Source organism: Pygocentrus nattereri, chromosome 21 (genome assembly GCF_015220715.1).
Source record: "Pygocentrus nattereri isolate fPygNat1 chromosome 21, fPygNat1.pri, whole genome shotgun sequence".
NCBI classification, from domain to species: Eukaryota; Metazoa; Chordata; class Actinopteri; order Characiformes; family Serrasalmidae; genus Pygocentrus; species Pygocentrus nattereri.
The window spans coordinates 6,626,975-6,645,986 of record NC_051231.1 but is presented as its reverse complement, the minus strand read 5'-3'; the positions used below and the strand labels follow the sequence as shown (position 1 = coordinate 6,645,986).

Genomic DNA, 19,012 nt, shown 5'->3' with positions numbered 1-19,012 from the left:
ATTCCACATGCTTTCAGAGGCAAGTGTTGCACTGCTTTTGTGCTGTAAGCTTGAGAACATGCCATAACACCAATTCCTGTTTTAAATGTCATACAGCACTGCCTGCTGTTCAGCTAAAAGGGATCAAACGATGACGCCATGCCTTCATTGGCCAGATCTTTCAGCTCAAAAGCACAGTAAGCTGTGAAGACCAAAAACATACTTGTTTTCAGGAGTTGCACACAATTAGAAACAAGGAATTGTTAGGTTCTTGGTTTCTCACACTTTGCAGCTTATTCAGCTCTTAAAGTATATCCTAAGTTCTTCTAAGCCCAACATAAAAGAAAGTTCAAGGGCCCATTTCATGGAAAACCATTTTTAGCTTCGCTTGGCTTTTTTACATCGTTTATTTTTTAATAAAAAGTTTTGGTGTAGTATATAAACCCTGTTATAATTTCTAAACATGCCACTGACTCTCCTGTGCATACAGTTATATATGAAAACAAAGCTGCAGAAACAGGGCTGCTTTGAAATGACTGTTTTGTCACATCACAGAAACCAACACATTTACATACATAGGCCTCCTCATCCTACAGCAGTTTAGTGCTGCCTACTCATGCTATACTGAAAAGGAGTGTCTCAGACTGGAGTGCTTTTTCTGATGAACCAATCAGAACAGAGCTCATTTACATATATCAGAATAAAATTCATAGTAACAAAAATAGCCTGCTTAATTGTTTGGAATAAACAGAGGTTGGAAATGTGTCACTTAAAAAATGAACTATGATTGTTTTCTGGGGGAAAAAAAAAATAAATGTCACATGTAGAAAAAATAAAAAAGAAACATGTCGCTGGTGTTGGAAGAAAACCTCGTATCTCCATTTTTGAGTTTTTTCATTTTTGACATGATGTGAAAATGCCTGTTGCCCTTTACATTGTGTGCAAATTTCATGATGATTGGACCAAAAGAAATGACCCAAAATGACTTGGAAAAAATTCTGGTTCCATTGACTTACATTAAAAAAGCAAAGTATGTTTTTTCCTTCTCCTGTAAAGTTACCATGTTGGAGATACAAGGTTTTCTTCCAACAATATAGGATATGGACCATCTAGACGCGGTTGTAGTTTGGGATCTTAACACTTGATGACTGAAAGGAAATTGTGACATGCCTACATAAAGAAATATCCTCACACAAATTACTGAAACTTGAAACTTAAAATAGGATGATAGTGAATTTCAGCTCCAATGCTGATAATAAAGCTCTGTCATGCCCTGGCTGCTGTAATATCTCGGCTATAATGAAGAATTAATGAACAATAGAGGAAACTGAGGTCTATGGAGGCCACTTCGTGAAGGCCTCACCTTTCCCTCACACGGCTGATATATAAGCTGTGGGTCTGTGTGCTAAACAAAGCTGTCTGCAGAACACTCATTAAATATTAGCATACTAATAATGGCATGCTAATGCTGCTACAACACTAATGCTGTAATAAAGACAGGGAACCTCTATAAATACACCAACTATATAACAGGAGCTATATGGGACAGCTCAGGGTCCTATAGGCCGTAACAAAAAGCAGGATAAGAAAGAGAGAGAGAGTGGATCAGCACTAACTAAGGCAGCCTATAGCTTCTTGCTAAAAAGCTGGTCCTCTGGGTTTAGAGCTGACAGGGCACAGACTCTGCCCAGCCTCCACTGCCTGCTAATGTTACTACACAAGCACATACAGCAGGGTGTCTAAAACACACTTCTTAAAAAGATGGTTAAGTAAAAAAATCAACTTTACCCCGTCCCAATCGCAGCTGATTAGCCAGGACACGCCTGCTTCTTTAGCTTTGCACTGGAGCTTTGAGGCTAATGTAGCTAACAAGTAATGGAAGCTTATACTCAACAATTAACATCATACAAACTGCATTTCTAAATCATGACACACACCATGTCTTAAACCACATCGAGGTGTTAAGTAATCTCAGCTAAACTTCAGTGGTTTCTGACACTAGACACGTTTACATGCAGCCTAATAATCTGTTAATAATCCGACTAATAGCTCAATCGGAATAGAACACGTCCATGTAAACACCTTAATCGGAATAGTCCAGTCCGACTGAGGCCATTCGGAATACAATTTCTATCCGATTGAATGAGGTGGGTAAACCTCTAAATAATCCGTTGAATAGAAGAAGAATAGGCATGGTCTGCAGAGGAGACGAAGTTCATGCTCTGATCTTTAAAAGACGGCGGTGGGACGACGTCTTCCTCTCAGCCTTCTTTAATAAGTACACATGAAGGGTGTTTTCCTGAGTCTGACATCAGTTTAAAGCAATTAAAAACACAAGCACTGCTCACTGCTGCTCATCTCACTCTGACTGGACCTCACATGATGTTCGCTGTCATGGTAACATTTACTCTACATGGTTCTCCACGCATGTGCGTCATTTTGCATCAGATTACTTGTAGTGAGCATGCAAACGAAGATTGTCCATCAGATTGTTGGACAGAGTGAGCATATAAACACCTCAGTCTGAATCTGTAATCTGATTGTATTCAATCGGATTGGCAAAAATCTTTTTTTTACACAGCCAGTGTATGTCATTCTATAAAAATGGACAAACGTATGATGCACAGCTAAAAGCAGCGGTAGCCGTCGTCTTGAAGCCTGAACGCTGGATTTTTGTAGATGGGCATGTCATACAGTATCAGAAACCACATAAATGAGTTTCTTTCCGATTAACTGTGGTTTAGGTCATGTATATGGTGAGTTTGCACAATGCTAATTGGTAGGTACAAGTTTTCAATACTTGTTAGCTATATTATCCTCCACTAGGCCTATGCTGGTAACACAGAGCAGAAAAGACAAGATCCTCTTCTTGGGGTGAACATTTAGAAAATAACTGTGGGGTTGGGAATTTCTTTGCTTTACCTTTTCGTCTGGTAAATTTGTGACGGTTCCTAACACTGAAGCGGACTTGAAAATTCTAAGTAACTACAGCTAAGTAAACGTTTTTGTGTTTTAATAAATACTTGATTTTATTTGTGTACAACTGTCTTTGGGCAAGCTGTGTTTGTCAGTCATGCACTGGCTAGCATTTTTTTTTGTTTAGTTTTGCTCACAACTACCTAAAATTTTCAAGACTAAAACAGGCACATTTGGTAAAGTTTCCGTAGAGTTTTGATTGTTTTCATAGTGAAAAAATGGAATGTAAGGATAGTCTAGTATCTTGCAATGTTTTGCATTAAATAAAACAATAAATAAATGCCAGTAAATTAGTTTTTTACCAGCACTGGGGGCTGTTAGCATTACACAATCAAAGTCTTATAAGCCCAAAATACTCTTAAAAAAAATAGGTACTCTTTCTGTCATCTTAATATCTGTCTAAGTTTTGCCATTGCGATGGGAGTATGGTCACAATGACCAAGCTTAAGCAGAGTTCAAAATAGCATCCAGTGGCTACTACTTTAAAGGGAACTGTTCTTCGATACATGAGTATTACGCTTTAATTTTACTTTTTGTTCATGTAGTTATGGTGTCCATATAAATGGTAATAATCTATAAGTCCACTGGGCAGCAAAATGTTTCTGCAATACTTTATCCAGTCTTAATGTTTCTCAAGGGAGGCGGCTAGCTACCGGCCACTAATCAGGCCTTTCATCTTTAAAATGTTGCTGGCGGGATCAAAGCCTCCAGAAGTTCCTTCTCAGTGCGCTGCTCACATTGATCCGGAGAAATGAGCTAAATTCTGCTGCACTTCAATTATTCATAGAGTAGAAAGTGTTTTGCAGGTCTGAAGGAAGAGCAGCTGGAATGGTAGCTGCCCTTTTGAATAACTCTGAGCATTTCCAGACACAACTATTGTCCTAATAATTTATGATTTACATTGTTGAAAACTATTTTCAAGCCTTTATTTAAAAATATGAAACAGACCCTTTGTGTTACATCCAACTGGGACCTTGTTTCATCGATTTACCATTTACATAGTCAAAATGATAACGTTACAACATTTAACGGTGAAAACTGAACATGAAGATTTTCACTGAATATGTCTGGCCACACCTGTGGCTTCGCCGGACTATAGCCTTTGACAGCACATAGTCTTTTGTATTTAGCAACATTTAAATGTGGCTATCAACATTTAAATAAAATCGAACTTCACGTTAAAGGAATGATTTACTGAAAACTTTACACTCAGATCTGATGTTTTCAGGGCCGTGTGGACACAAATCTGATCTTTGCAAATTTGACCTGAGTCACTTTCATTCAGTCCTAGACTGGATGCGTATCTGATTCGTGGCCATGTGACCTTAATGTGACGCTCAGATCAGATTTCATGTGCTTTTATTCCACTGCGCATGCAGCATCATTCAGCGTTACCATGACAACAGCGCCAAACAGAAGTTAAAGCCTGTAAACGGTGGAAAAACTAAACATTTCATCCTTTTTTCACCTTCGTCTCCCTCTAATAATGAAGCTAAGAGCTGATCAGAGTTAATGATCTTCACAGCGAGGCTCGTTCTGCTCGTTAGTTTGTGCTGTTTGTTCTCTATTGCTATTACCGATACTGTATTAAAGTGCCAGTATTAGGGCCTATTGTTTAATCTAAAATAAATCTTTACATGCTTAAAAAAGTAGTTATCACAATAACGATAACATATTGTTATATCACCTACTCTTAGTTATGCTGTGGCTTGGTTGCTTAGGAGACACCAGGGTTATATTAGGGTTACAGTGTGAGGGAATACTATCTACCCCCCACTCTGCATATGGCTCCATTCCATAGCCACTAGACTGGCCCTATATAATGACAGGGAGCATTTCTCAGGACAGCAGCGCATGCCTCTGAGCTCAAAGTGATCAATATATACATGTGCCACTGACCTGACTGCAGTTTTCAGTACATTCTCTCTTCCTAACACACACACACACACACACACACACATATATACTGTGCAAACTTACAGCCACTATGCTGAGTGGGCAATGGCTCTACATCGCATCAATCTCTCTCCTCTATAAAGGCTCTGGGTCATGCTGACTGCAGCAGTGGACAGATGAAGGACTCTGTCAGTGAACTGCACACTGATTCATATGACTGTATGCACAGGCCAATCAATCCATCAGCAAGGGTGTAAGTAGTGGGGAATACAATTTTCCTAAACGTGGCAGACAGCAGTTTGACTCCCCTCATATACCAATGAGAGTCCTTGGGCAAGACTCCCAACACTATATTTGTCCTCTTCTGTAACTCAATTAAAAACCTGTAACTCGCTCAGGATAAGAGTGTCTGCCAATGCATAAATGTAAACCTTTCACCTTTATATGATTTGATTACAACAATTTAGGAAGCACAATCAACTTTAACGCTATACAAAAATATGTGATATGTGACAGCACAGAGTTATGTGCATGCTATACACTCAAAATTAATAAAGATGCACCTATACTATTTATTCCCTACCAAGAAGGGAAACAAACCTCTCTAATTTAAAAGCTTAAGTCCTGACATTCATATGGTTCCACTTTTTAAATATTTTATTTTGTGATGTGATGCATTTATGACATTCAATTGACACCCACTACTACTGCCTCAGAAAGAAGGAAAAAGACGCAGTAGAAGAAGAAATGGATTCACTCAGCAGTAAAAACAACAGTTATCATTTTTCTTTTAGCAAATGGAAACCACAACAGAGTATGTATTAACAAAATATTCATGGTTTTAAACTATATACACTCACTGGCCACTTTATTAGGTACACCTTGCTAGTAAAAGGTTGGACCTTCTTTTGCCTTCAGAACTGCCTTAATTCTTCATGGCAGACTTTCAACGAGGTGTTGGAAACACTCCTCAGAGATTTTGGTTGGTTATTTGAGTTCCTGTTGCCTTTCTATCATCTCAACCCAGTCTGCCCATTCTCTTCTGACCTCTCACATCAACAAGGCATTTTCGTCCACGCAACTGTTGCTCACTGGATATTTCCTCTTTTTCTGACCGTTCTCTGTAAACCCTAGAGATGGTTGTGCGTGAAAATCCCAGCAGATCAGCAGTTTCTGAAATACTCAGACCAGCCCGTCTGGCACCAACAACCACGCCACGTTCAAAGTCAGTTACATCACCTTTCTTCTCCATTCTGATGCTTGTTGTCAGTTGTCTTGACCACCTCTACATACCTAAATGCATTGAGTTGTGGCCGTGTGATTGGCTATTTGAGTTAACAAACAATTGAACAAGTGTACCTAAAAAAAGTGGCTGGTGAGTGTGTATATATATATATATGTATATATATATATGTGTATATATATATATATATATATATATATATATATATATATATATATATATATATATATCGCTGTTGTCAGAAGAAAACCTCATATCTGCAAAATTAGAACTTTACAGGAGAAAGAAAAAACCTACTGTAGTTTTAATGCAGTCAAAGGCAGACATCTTTCCAATTCATTTTGGGCCGTTTCTTTTGCTCCATTCATCATGAAATTTACATACAATGTAAAGGACAACAGGTCCTTTGAAGTTATGTCAAAAACTGAAAAATGGAGATACAAGGTTTTCTTTTCTTCCGACAACAGTGAGATTTTATCATGAATAGATCAAAAGAAACGCCCCAAAAAAGTCAGGTTCCAGTGATTTACATTAAAAGTATGGTTTCTCCTTTTCCTGTAAAGTTGCCATTTTGGAGATGGTTTTCTTCTGACGACGTGACATATACATATATATATATATATATATATAAACACACACACACAGTGGGGAAATCACCAACAGTGATGGATACCAGCCCCCCAGCACCAGAGTTCAATGCTGCTGCTCTACAGCTTCAAAAAAGACATAGCAGTGTTTGGTGGGAAAAGCACAAGGTCAGAGGAATCAATAATCTGTCTGGGATGCGTGAGTTTGGATGCGTGCAATTATGCGTGCAATTATTCTGCCTGGATTGTCACATGCTACTTTATCCACAATTAAGTGTTGCTGCTACTGAACATATAGATAACTGGCGACACATCACTTCATTCTGTACATAATCTAATCAAGCACGTTCTGCAAGAAATCATTAAATCGTTACATGTCAATCCAAGTACAATATAACAGTTGCTAAACTGGAAAACTAACAACCCGGCCAACTGAAAGCCGCAGAAAAACAACACGGTGAGGAATGCTGTTTTGCTTGGAACAGATCTTTTGTTTTGAAAGCAATTTTTGTTCTGTTCGTTAATCCTAGATTTCTGTCCTCCTAAAAGGAGATTAAGGGGAATAAACAAGGTGGAGCTCGGGGTTGCCATCTGCTACAGGCCTAAACGTGCCTCAAAGCTGTCAACTAAATAACCATTTAGACTACCTTATAACTTCTATGTCAGTCAAGCTGAAACACAATAGGCCATCAATCTTTAAGAGAAACGTGTTTTGCAATGTGTGCATTAAACCGTCTTTGTTTCTTGCTGTTTTCCCATTTGTCGGTGAAAACATGGCATTTGTAGTTCTGAGCCGGATCATTCTGTTATGAGAATATTATGTTATGTTGACATTTCATTGTGCTTTAAGGAACTTAAGGCAAGAATTTACTCATGCATGCATAAGTGTGTGTGTGTGTGTGTGTGTGTGTGTGTGTGTGTGTGTGTGCATGATTTCATTTCAATAGAAAAGGGACCATAAATTCCCCGCTATTCCCTTTAGCCTTTATAATAGGCTGTAGAGGAGAGAGAAACAGTGAAAGCAAATGAAAGTTCGCCAGAGCCCCTTTAGTAGAAAGCCATCAATTCTGTGACTCTGAAAAACAGCACTGAGCTTTCTTATTGCTTGCATAACTTAGCAGAAAGCAACCTACAATACTTTGATTATTGTGAGCCTGAAACCACATTGGGTTTGCGCAAGATGCGTGCAAGAATTTTGGCGAAAACAAAACCCGGCAGTTTTTTGTTTCTTCATTTGAATTTCAACTCTCCAACTGCCATTAAATTCATAAAACGTATTAAGGTCAGAGCATATTACAGCTTGAATGAAATCATATTAGAAGTCATTAAAATAATAGCCAGTCATGCATGCACACTGATGCTCTGCTTTACTGGGCTTATTGAAGACCACAGGACCTGACATCTCTTGAGTTTTCCTCCCCAAGCAAAAGCTGGCAAGCCAAAAGCTTTAAGAAATGACTGGAGGAGATCCATCTTCGGCTATGTGTCTATACTTGTGAGGATTTAATCAGTCACTGGAGCAGAATGCTGCCGGGAGCCACAGCCAGGTCAAAATGAATTTCAAGCAGAAGCCTGACCACATAGAGAGATGATGAGGGGTGGGGTAGAAAAAAAGGGAAGAAACCAAAGAGATGGGGATCGAGACTGGCTACTTGACTTTTTCTACTGTTCCATTGCAAAGCAAACGCTTAGAAAGGTTTCAAAATAACATCCAGTAGCTATAGGATTCATGGCACCTTGTTCCACAATTGGTTATTACATATTCATTCACTAATCCTTCATCTAATTATGGAGTTCAGAGTTTCCCCTAAGATAACAATTTGTGGATGGGCCACTTAATAATCATGGTTACCATCTCGCTATAATCTTATCAACAGTCAAGAGTTCAACATGAACTTTTTCTTCAACAGTTTCTGCAATACTTAAAGTCTTAAAGGTTCCTGAGGAGGTGGGTAGCTACAGGCTGCTTATCAGGCCTTTCATCTTTAAAGTTCTGGCAGTGAGATCAAAGCCTCCGAATGTTCCTTCTAGTGCTTACACTGATCCAAAGCAATGAGCTAAACTATGTTGCAGTACTATTGTACATTGAAAGGCATAGAATAGCATGTCCATTATTCAACATGATCTCATATATGAGAGTAAATATGAGTGCGTTTGCATGCATTTAATAATCTGAACATAACTGGATTTCTGCACTTTTCTAAATTAATTATTCAAATGTATGTAAGCAGCACGCTCTGATTTCTCAGTCTAGAAATCTGATTAAGAACAGCTGCCAAATGGATTTCAGCTCATTAATTGGATTTCTCAGCGCATGTAAATTCTTACTCAGATTTTTTTCTAATTTCTCAGTCTGTGCATGTGTGAAAAAAGACCACGGTACCAGAAATAAGCAACTACAGTGTATAACACTGTATAACACTCCTAGAGCGAAGCTGACACCAACTACAGATGCCTGACAAATTGAGGATTTAAATATTTAAACATTCAACTTCTAGATGATGTATGCTCATACTTTCAGGCAAAGTGGCATGATTTTAAAAAAAAAACACCTGTGGCATTCAGTTTGAGTTTTGAGGCCCAATCCCTGTTCTTATTTTCACCCATACCCCTTGTTTTTGAGTGTCTCCTTGCCCCTTGGAACTGAGTTACAAGGGGTAGTGGTTGAAATCTTCTCATATGAAATGGAACAACCCTCTAATAAAGAAGAACAATGCTTCATTAACAGCTACTAGCGCTGCTCTGTAGGCGACCCTGCCAGTCTGCAGTGACAGCAGAGGAGGGAAAAGTTCAGCTCCTCACTTCTGGGCTTTAGTTCAACGGAAACGACATTAAGATGATACATGATTTTTAACAAAGAAAACACTCACATTTGTGGCTTTCTTCAGTTGCTCTCACAGCCATCTCGCGGGATTTTCCTTTTTCTCCTCATCCCACACTCCGTTTGGAATGTGCCTCTAAAAATATCTGTTTGAAGGGCTATGTAGCCCAAACACTTCGCCCTACCCCTCCATCGCAACAAAAATCTGGACACCCTACCCCTAGACGTGGACACACAGAAACAGAGATCTAAGGGCTAATTGGCAGGGACGAGGGGTGAAATGGGATTGGGCCTGAGTTACATTAACGTCCCGTCTTATTTAGTGAGTCTGATTACTGCCGACTCAAGTCACCCAGAGTCTCCCTGTTATTTGATTACTAAGTGCGGGTAAGGCAATCTATGTCTAGTTACTTGGGAAATGAAAAAAAGAGGAGCACTACAACACTGGATGCTGAGGAGGTCTTGTCATCTTACACAAGGTCTAGTCAGAGAAATATAAAGTGTTTCTGGACCTCGAAAACATCGGCTAGAGTAGTTAGCCTTGTTAGTGAAGAAGCCACACTACATCTACCTTCTCAATCATGTCAATACCCAATAGCAATACCCAAACAGTCATTTCAGTCCTTGAACACTAGCACCTTGAACGGTTCACTGAGTACTGAGTACCTGTGCACATGCCTACTCATTACCTAAGAAAAGTAAGTATTCATTCAGTAACTTGGTTGAACTACTATATAAAACACAAGTGCACTGAGCAAATAGTGAAATGATGGAAAAACATTACAACATGACAACATAAACAGTGTTTAAGGGTATTTACAGAATCCCTACAACTAAAATTTTATGTATCTCGTACGCTTACCATGTCAACACAGACTGTTTATAGAAATAGAAAAACTTAAACTTTTGACCATTTTTGACATTTAACAACATTTTAATACCTCCTGAACCATCTTTAATTACAGCAAAATACCCTTCACCTAATGAAACATGCTAAATTAAACACAGATGCTGCTCTAAACTAAATTGCTTTCAGAAAGCAGAGGAATTTGATTCGTTCTGCCAATTTCCCAGCATAAAACCACCATGTTGAAAACATGCAGCTCATGCTGCATCTCACAACATGGCAACATCTTAGTGGAGCCATATACGGAGGTGAAGAAATACAGGAACAGCGTATACAGGGTGTGTGTTATCATTATGTAAGTTAATATATATAAATATTTAACAAGTGATGTATCACAGAAAGACAGAAAATCACTAAATCAACCGAATGACCAGATAAAGATAAACAAATGTTAAACCTACTGTGTTTTTCTTTTTTAAATAATAACCTAAAATGCTTTTAATAATTATGTAAAAAAATTTCTCGCTAGCATATTCAAATACTAACCATTACCAAAAAGTTTAAAAGCATAAATCTAGTCCACATAGCACAGCTATATAAAGTTTCCATTTACCATTTTTATCATAGGATCACACATGACGCTTGCTTGGGTTTACGCACCAAAAACATTTCTGATTGATTTTTGCACGACTATTTTCTTATCGTGAATCTTTTTCGCTCTTTTTGCTAATGTGCTTGTGTGACATTTATATCATGGCTGTCCAAAGAAAACCATGCACCTCCGTTTTTGTTGATTTTTATTTTTTTTACATATCCTGTAAAGTTACTATTTTGGAGATGTTTTTCTCTGGACAGCGACGAGACGATATGTAAAAGAGCTCTGTTCTGATTGGCTGTCTAAAAACAGTTTAGGCAGAAACATTCCTTATAACTTCAACATTAGGCTATGTTTACAGAGCAGGTAAAAGTGGCCCAAATCTGATTTTCTCACCAAATCCGATTTTTTTGTCTGGCTGTTCACATGTGACCTGTATGCAGCATTAATCTGAAGAGATCATCTCCTAAACTGACCCGCATGTGCAAAAGGACAATGCTTCGCATGACTCATCCAGAGGCAAACAACCATGAGTGCCAGCGAACGCCTGTCACTCCCGGAGGTTTCATTTTCATCTTCGCCAGCAGCACAGGAGCCACCATGAAGTTCCAATGGTTGACAGCTGTTCACAGTAAAAAGGGCATGTTATTCGGCCATGGCCACTTCTTTGGTCCTCGGATTCTTTAACGTTTTTCTTGACGCTGCAGCCTCAGTCTCCTCCGGCCGCCTTTGTCCGTTTTGTTCGAAACCTCTTTGAACAGGGCACGGTTGCGATAAGTATCTTCTAATTTTATGGTACAGAAACATCAGCCTTATGGGTCTCAGCAGCACGAAATTATGACGAATGTCGAGCTGGACTGACGTAAAAGTTGCATGAATTCCGATCTGGCTGTTCACACCGAGTCGCATTACCGCAGATCGAGTATGGATCAGACTTCAGTCCCACATATGAAAGCATCTTTTGAGGTATAAATGCAGTAATCTGAAGAGGCAGGTACATGCAAGGGTTCTAGCTTTTGCCATCACAAAAATGAATTTAAAGTAGGCTGTTTTTGCAGCCAACTTTCTACATATGGACTTTAACACTGGGGTTGGACACATATTAAAACTTTGGTTTGTGCAGTACATCCAAATCTTTTGTCATAAAAAAGCTAGGAAACTGCAGTTTTGCACAATTTTAGTCATTTAATTATACTACAAGGGATGGTAGACATTGATACACCCACATCAGTCAGTGGTTGTATGAGTAACCCGATTACTCACTGGCTGAGAAGTGCTCACTGAGTGCTAACCAGGATATGGCACACGCATGGAAAAATCCAGTGTGGTCAAAACAGCACAAGGGTTTCTTCCTTCCCTCCTTCAGGCCTGGCTCTTTGTCTTTTTGGGCAGTATGGCTGCATTCACTCGTGAGTCAGCACATGCCTAGAAGAAGAGGCAGCAGGGGCAGCTCCATAACGGCAGCACGGAACAGTTGCTGTTTCACACGCTACCCCCTCCCCACCCCCACCCACGCTGACAGCTCTGCACACTCTTGTGTGGTCATTCCAGCATGCATTAGTAATAGTCCCCGACATCCAAATGAAATGCCATTCATAAGGGTTCTATATAAGGTCACTTCAGGACAGCCACAGATTAAATGCCACACAATGAAGCATCTTATGCCTTTGCAGCTGCTCTCAGATCAGGGATATGTGTATCCCTGGAATGCCTGAAGCGTGCTGTAGTTACACTGGTTAAAGAGATCATTTGGCTGAAGACAATCACCCTGCAAGGAGATGTTTTATTCATGTCTGCTGTTCTTCATACTGCAGCAATTTACTAACAGTGTCTGATAGCCTTAAAGGTGAGCACAGCATTAATTTGTGTTCCAGTGTGAATAAAGCACACACACACACACACACACACACACGCACATATATATATATATATTAATATAAAAATTATATTGGGCTGAGGTCAGGCCAGTCACGTTCTTCCACACCAAAGTTGCTCATCCATGTCTTTATGGACCTGCTTTGTGCACTGGTGCACAGTCATGTTGGAACAGGAAGTGGCCGCCCCCAAACTGTTCCCACAAATTGGGAGCATGAAATTGTCCAAAATCTCTTGGTGCTGAAGCACTAAGAGTTCCTTTCACTGGAACTAAGGGGCCGAGCCCAACTCCTGAAAAACAACCCCACACCATAATCCCCCCTCCACCAAACTTTACACTCGGCACAATGCAGTCAGACAAGTACCGTCTCCTGGCAACCACCAAACCCAGACTCGTCCTTTGGATTGCCAGAGAACATGTCTCCACTGCTCTAGAGTCCAGTGGCGTCTCTTTACACCACTGCATTCAGCACTTTCTACCCTGTTCTTGAGCTGATCTGAAGGTCATGTAAAGTTTTGAGGTCCGTAGCGATTGACTCTGCAGAAAGTTGGCGAGCTCTGTGCATTATGCTCCTCAGCATCCACTGACCCCGCTCTGTCATTTTATGTGGACGACCACTTTGTGGCTGAGTTGCTGTCGTTCCCAATTGCTTCCACTTCATTATAATACCACTGACAGTTGACTGTGGAATATTTAGTAGTGAGGAAATTTCACGACTGGACTTGTTGCACAGGCGGCATCCGATCACAGTACCACGCTGGAATTCACTGAGCTCCTGAGAGCGACCCATTCGTTCACTAATGTCTGTAGAAGCAGTCTGCAGGCCTGGGGGCTTGGTTTTATACACCTGTGGCCATGGAAGTGATTGGAACATCCAAATTCAATGGTTTGGATGGGTGAGTGAATACTTTTGGCAATATAGTGTATATATTTATTTGTGTGTGTGTGTGTGTAGCATCAGGCATAACATTATATTTACCTCCTTGTTTCTACACCGTAGAACAGTGCAGTATATCCTTTATATCAGCCACAATGTCAAACTAACCAGCAAGCAGGGTGGCCTTAATAGGGTGGCCAATTAAATTAGGTGGTTATAAGAGGGGACTGTGATTGTGGTCCAAGCAGGTGGATAATGAACTAGAGCTGGAACTGTGTGCTGTTTTGGTTCCTGTTTGGGTCACTTCTTGGTTTTAAACATGCAGGTTTGCCCAAAGTGCACCTAAATGCATTTGGTAGGCACAAGGAAGGTGTGCCCGATAAACCGGCAACTCCGTGTACACTTAGCAGTTCTGTGGGGCAAGTTGTGCATGAATATGGCAAATGAATCTTAAAAGGCTGTCTTCTCGTAAAGAAAGAGAGAAAACACAGATAAAGTGATGCAGATGACAAGATTAGTGTGTGGAAGACCACATTCCTTTCAGACGACTTCAAACACCTGTAGGGATCACTGAGTAGAGTTTGATCAAGCACCTATATATTGCACAATCTCAGCTCATTAGATGGGAAAGGCTTTGCAGCAGCATCTACAGGCAGCTCCCCCTAGGAAATAAACAAGTGAGCACAAATAGAGATGTTTACTTCTCATCTGCTTACAGGTCTGGCGCAAGGAGCTGATGTTTTGGGGAAACGCAAAACTGCACAACATAGGAGGCTTCAATAAAAACGTACACTGGGAAACATTACTGCTATAATTGAGATGAAAAAGCTAGCAGTTGGTTAACAAAACACTAAGTCCCTTCTGTGTGGAACAGCAGCCAAAGTCATATTTTGAGAGATCATTCAATTGGGGAAACACATCTGTTTGGGAAAGTCAAAAAACACCTCTGCTTTCATCTGTGCTCCTACTAATAAGCTACTAAATATACTGAATATGTGATGTTGCAGTGTTTCAGGGTTGTCAGACTATGGAACTATGACACACTTATAATTTCCCAGCTCAGAGCCGTGTTCAACCCATCAGTTAATGATCACAACATCACATTGTAGAGCAAGGAAACCTCCAAACTGTGCCGGAGTCCAGCCCTGCAGGACGGAAGTTGGGGTCCCCTGCTGTGGGCCATGAATTAATTATGCTGCTCCAAAAGCCTTCTATAGCCCTTACCCATCAAAGCATGCTCTTCAGGGTTACTTTCAAAAGCCCCATTCCTTTGGGTTTCACTCCAAGAAATCTGGTCATTTTTGCTGTCCTGCTGCCAAGATATTCCACTGCAATGAATCAGTCTCAAAACAATCGAGCTGTGGCTTTAGACACAGGGCAGTTAGAAGTCGCAGGCCTGGCCTGCCATGCTTGAGCAACGTTAAGGACAGGCAGGTTTAATGAGCGGATTGTCAATGAATAAACACTGAGTGAGTCAGTATGCGTGGATATGAACTTCTGAAATTAGACTTTCAGTTCAAGCTGCTGTTTCAAGGTCCCAGGGCTGGACTGGGACATTCACTTAGGCTGAGACATTCACTTAAGTCCAACCCATGCAGCACACATACACACATACACACATATACACACACATATTGTCTTCCTTCATAAGTAGCCAAGTTCCAGGTGTCTGACTCTCACACTATGGATTCATACAAGTTCAAAAGATTGGAAACATCTGATTAAACAAGCCTGCTTCTGAAATCAAGAGCGTTAATAGTTTGTCTTTACTTTGCTGCAGTAACAGCCCTTACTCGTCTGAAAGGAGACACTGGAACATCGCTTAAGTGCGGAGCATAAGTGAGGTGAGATACTGATGTTGGATGATCTGGAGAAACATGACTCCAGCTCATCCCAAATGTACTAGATAGTGCTCTATCACTCCAATTCCACTGCTCCACAGTCCAATGCTGGGGGGCTTTAGACCCCTCTAGCTGAATGAAGCTTGGCATGGGCATCGTGAACTTAGGCTCATGTGTGGCTGCTCCAGGCCTTCCCATTATGCTTTTCTATGGAGATTATACTTATTATGTGCTCAGCAATAGGCACATCATTTAAGGGGAGTCTGGACCCTTTTAGACACACAGTGTACATACATATTTATATCTATAGTTATATACAGATATAAAGGTGGTATAAATATATATATATAGCAAGAAGCCCACCTATAAAGTATGACAGTAATGCCACAAGTCACGTTAAACTCTCCAGACATACTCACTTTCTCTTGTACTCGTCCCTCTCTCTCTTCACTTTGGCCAGTACGTTGTACAGGGCTCGGAGCTCTGGCGTTATGGTGTCAATCTGCACCCCGACTCCGTCCGGGTGGGTCCAGGACACACCGGGCCCGTGAACGGTCTGTACGCGCTCTCCGGACCTCCACACGTGCGTGAAGCTCCAAATAGTGCCGGGCAGCCGGGACTCCTGCGGAGAGTCTGTCTGCACCGCGACGTCTCGGGCGAACAGGCTGTGGTACCTGGCCCGCTCGGCGGCTTGCTGCAGCTGGCTCTCCAGCAGCTTGTTCCGCCGCTCCAACTCGTGGACTTTGGCGAGGAAGCAGCGGAAGCGCAGGTTCAGCGTCTTCAGGACGTGGATGTTGGAGCCCAGGTCGTTCCTCAAGGCGGCCGCTGGAGGTCCGGGACTGCCGCCCGTGGCGCCGCCGCCGTGTAGGGCCGAGAGCATCGCGGCGGCCGACGGCAGACCGTCCCCGAACAGCAGCGAGTTCATTGCGTCTCTGGAAGCCAGTACCGCCGCTGCGGCTCGTTAGCCGTTATTTGCTAGCTAAAGCAGGCGGTCCAAACCCTCCGCTTAACGGTCGTCTCTCCGCACCGCGTCTAAAACATCTAAAACACCCCGAAAACCGAGTGAAAGAGCGACGGCGAGTGCGTCCACCATCACTATGAGTATTTTCCCTTATCTTTTCAGCGTTACTAATCCCGTTTCTCTGGAAATATGCGCAGACATCAGCTCACCAGAGCCAGCGGTGGCGGTTCGTCTTCTCCCCTGTCAGCTCGACTTCTCCCTCAGGAGCTCCTTCATCCTCGCTCCGCACGTAAAAGAGACGTGAGCCGTTTTTTAAAAAGTTTTACTTCAGCTTTTAAACTTAAAAGTCCCGTTTGTATATAAGCAGTTCACAGCCGCTTGAAAGCGGTCGGTACCCGGTCTAACCGCGCGGCGCACGAGAGCCGGTTTAAATCCAACTGCTAACGGATCGAGTTACAGCGGCGCTGAAGCGCAGTAACCGCATCGAGGGCCCCGCCCCCCCAGGCACAGAGAGGAGTCTGACTGCAGGGCTTCAGGACCCGCCCACCACAGCACACGCCCGCCACAAACCACGCCCACTACAGTTTAATCATCTCAACATCAGCAAGAAAACGTGTTTAAAATTACTTCCTTTAACAGGGTAAATGTCTGATTATTATTATTATGATATGCCCCCATACTTATTTACTGTTTATTTACCTCTCTTGTTTGTGTGTTATGTTAGATTCATTCACTGCTGTTAATTTACCTATTTAGTGTAGTAGTGATGTACGCTGTAGAGGTGTGTGTTATGATTGTTATGAATAATTGCATCAATAAAAAAAAATAACCTGTTTAAATACACATGTACCCAATTTTTCATTCATATAAGTGGGATTTTAAAAAAGCTCTCATAATTTCACAAGTAAGACAGCTAAAAATCTGGGAAAGTACATCAAAAGCCCCCCCCAAAATTTCCATGTCAGTCACTGACATGTAAGTAAAGTCATTTAGAGTGGTTTGATGTGAAGTGGTTCACTGTAGAGAAGCTATCACATTAATTCACAGTGGTTGTGATAGGAACCAGACGTCATGATTTTACAACATAAATACAGCCATTTTATTTACTGTCAAACTATACAAAGCCACCCGTGAACCTTCATAGGTTTTTCTATGTAATGTTGATACGTAATGTAATTGGTAATTAGTGGTAAATCTGAAAATAAAGTTTTCTTTGGGGGCTGATTCACCTTACAGTGCACTACAGGATCTTCTTCACCATTAATGGATTAAAAAAGTCAGATTTAGATTCTCAGCCAAAACTACAACTATTGTAAAATAATGTTTCACACATCAAACAGCATATTCATAACCATTTAATGTAATAACTTTCGGTGAGGGAGTTTTCAGAGGCATTTAACTCTTCAGACGTCTGGTTCCTATTAACATCAATGTGAGCAACTGATAAACTAAGTTTGTCAAAAATAGCATTTCATAACAAGCCAATCAGAATAGCCTTGTTGCATCCTACCCATTTACTCATGTAGAAACAAAAAGTGGAATTCCCCTTTAAGAAAAACATTGGCATGTTTACCTTTTGTGTTAATGAATCCATCAACTAAACAAACAACCAAGCGAATAAATACAATAAATATACGTGTGATATTCAAACCTAATTCACAACCAGACTCTCCCACCACAAAAGACATTCCCATTCCATCTAAAAGTACACAGATTAACATATCGTAAGAAGGTGGATTCAGTTTTCTCAGCTTGCTTCTTGGTGGATTTCATCATCTATTTGTACAGATAAATTAAGGCAAAATAAATCACATCAACTCATCTGAAGGTTAGCATTTCACTGCATGGTGTTGCCATAAAGCAACAAGGACTTTCTCTTCATTTTTTAGCCTGACTACAATGTTTAAGTCATTTATTTCTGGTTTTGGGATCTAAAGGCTCCATGTGTAATGTGGTGGACTTCAATCTGATCCTGTTCCGTCCTGTTGCAGCCTGCTTTTCTTTTGTCATACATAGATCATATAATGAGCCCTGGAATCTAAAGCGTTCTCTAGCTTAATGTCTGGATGGATAGACAGACAGACAGACAGACAGACAGACAGACAGACTGATTGATTGATTGATTGATTGATTGATTGATTGATTGATTGATTGATTGATTGATTGATTGATTGATTGATTGATTGATTGATTGATAGATAGGCAGGCAGGGAGATAGATAGATAGATAGATAGATAGATAGATAGATAGATAGATAGATAGATAGATAGATAGATAGATAGATAGATAGGCAGGCAGGCAGGCATGCAGATAGATAGATAGATAGATAGATAGATAGATAGATAGATAGATAGATAGATAGATAGATAGATAGATAGATAGATAGATAGACTGTATAGTATAGATAGATAGATAGATAGATAGATAGATAGATAGATAGATAGATAGATAGATAGATAGATAGGCAGGCAGGCAGGCATGCAGATAGATAGATAGATAGATAGATAGATAGA

General features: G+C 40.8%; 1 protein-coding gene across 2 annotated transcripts in view; it reads right to left on the bottom strand.

Moving 5' to 3' along the window:
- iffo2b (intermediate filament family orphan 2b) overlaps positions 1–16,931 on the bottom strand; it is a 55,985-nt gene extending 39,054 nt beyond the window's left edge. The window contains exon 1 of one of the 2 annotated variants that reach the window (XM_017704893.2): positions 15,958–16,931. In XM_017704893.2, coding sequence (XP_017560382.1) covers positions 15,958–16,463 — 506 coding nt within the window. In that variant the 5' untranslated portion in view covers positions 16,464–16,931. The remainder of the gene's footprint in view (positions 1–15,957) is intronic. The other variant, XM_017704894.2, reaches the window with a different exon arrangement.
- Between the last annotated feature and the right edge of the window lie 2,081 nt (positions 16,932–19,012).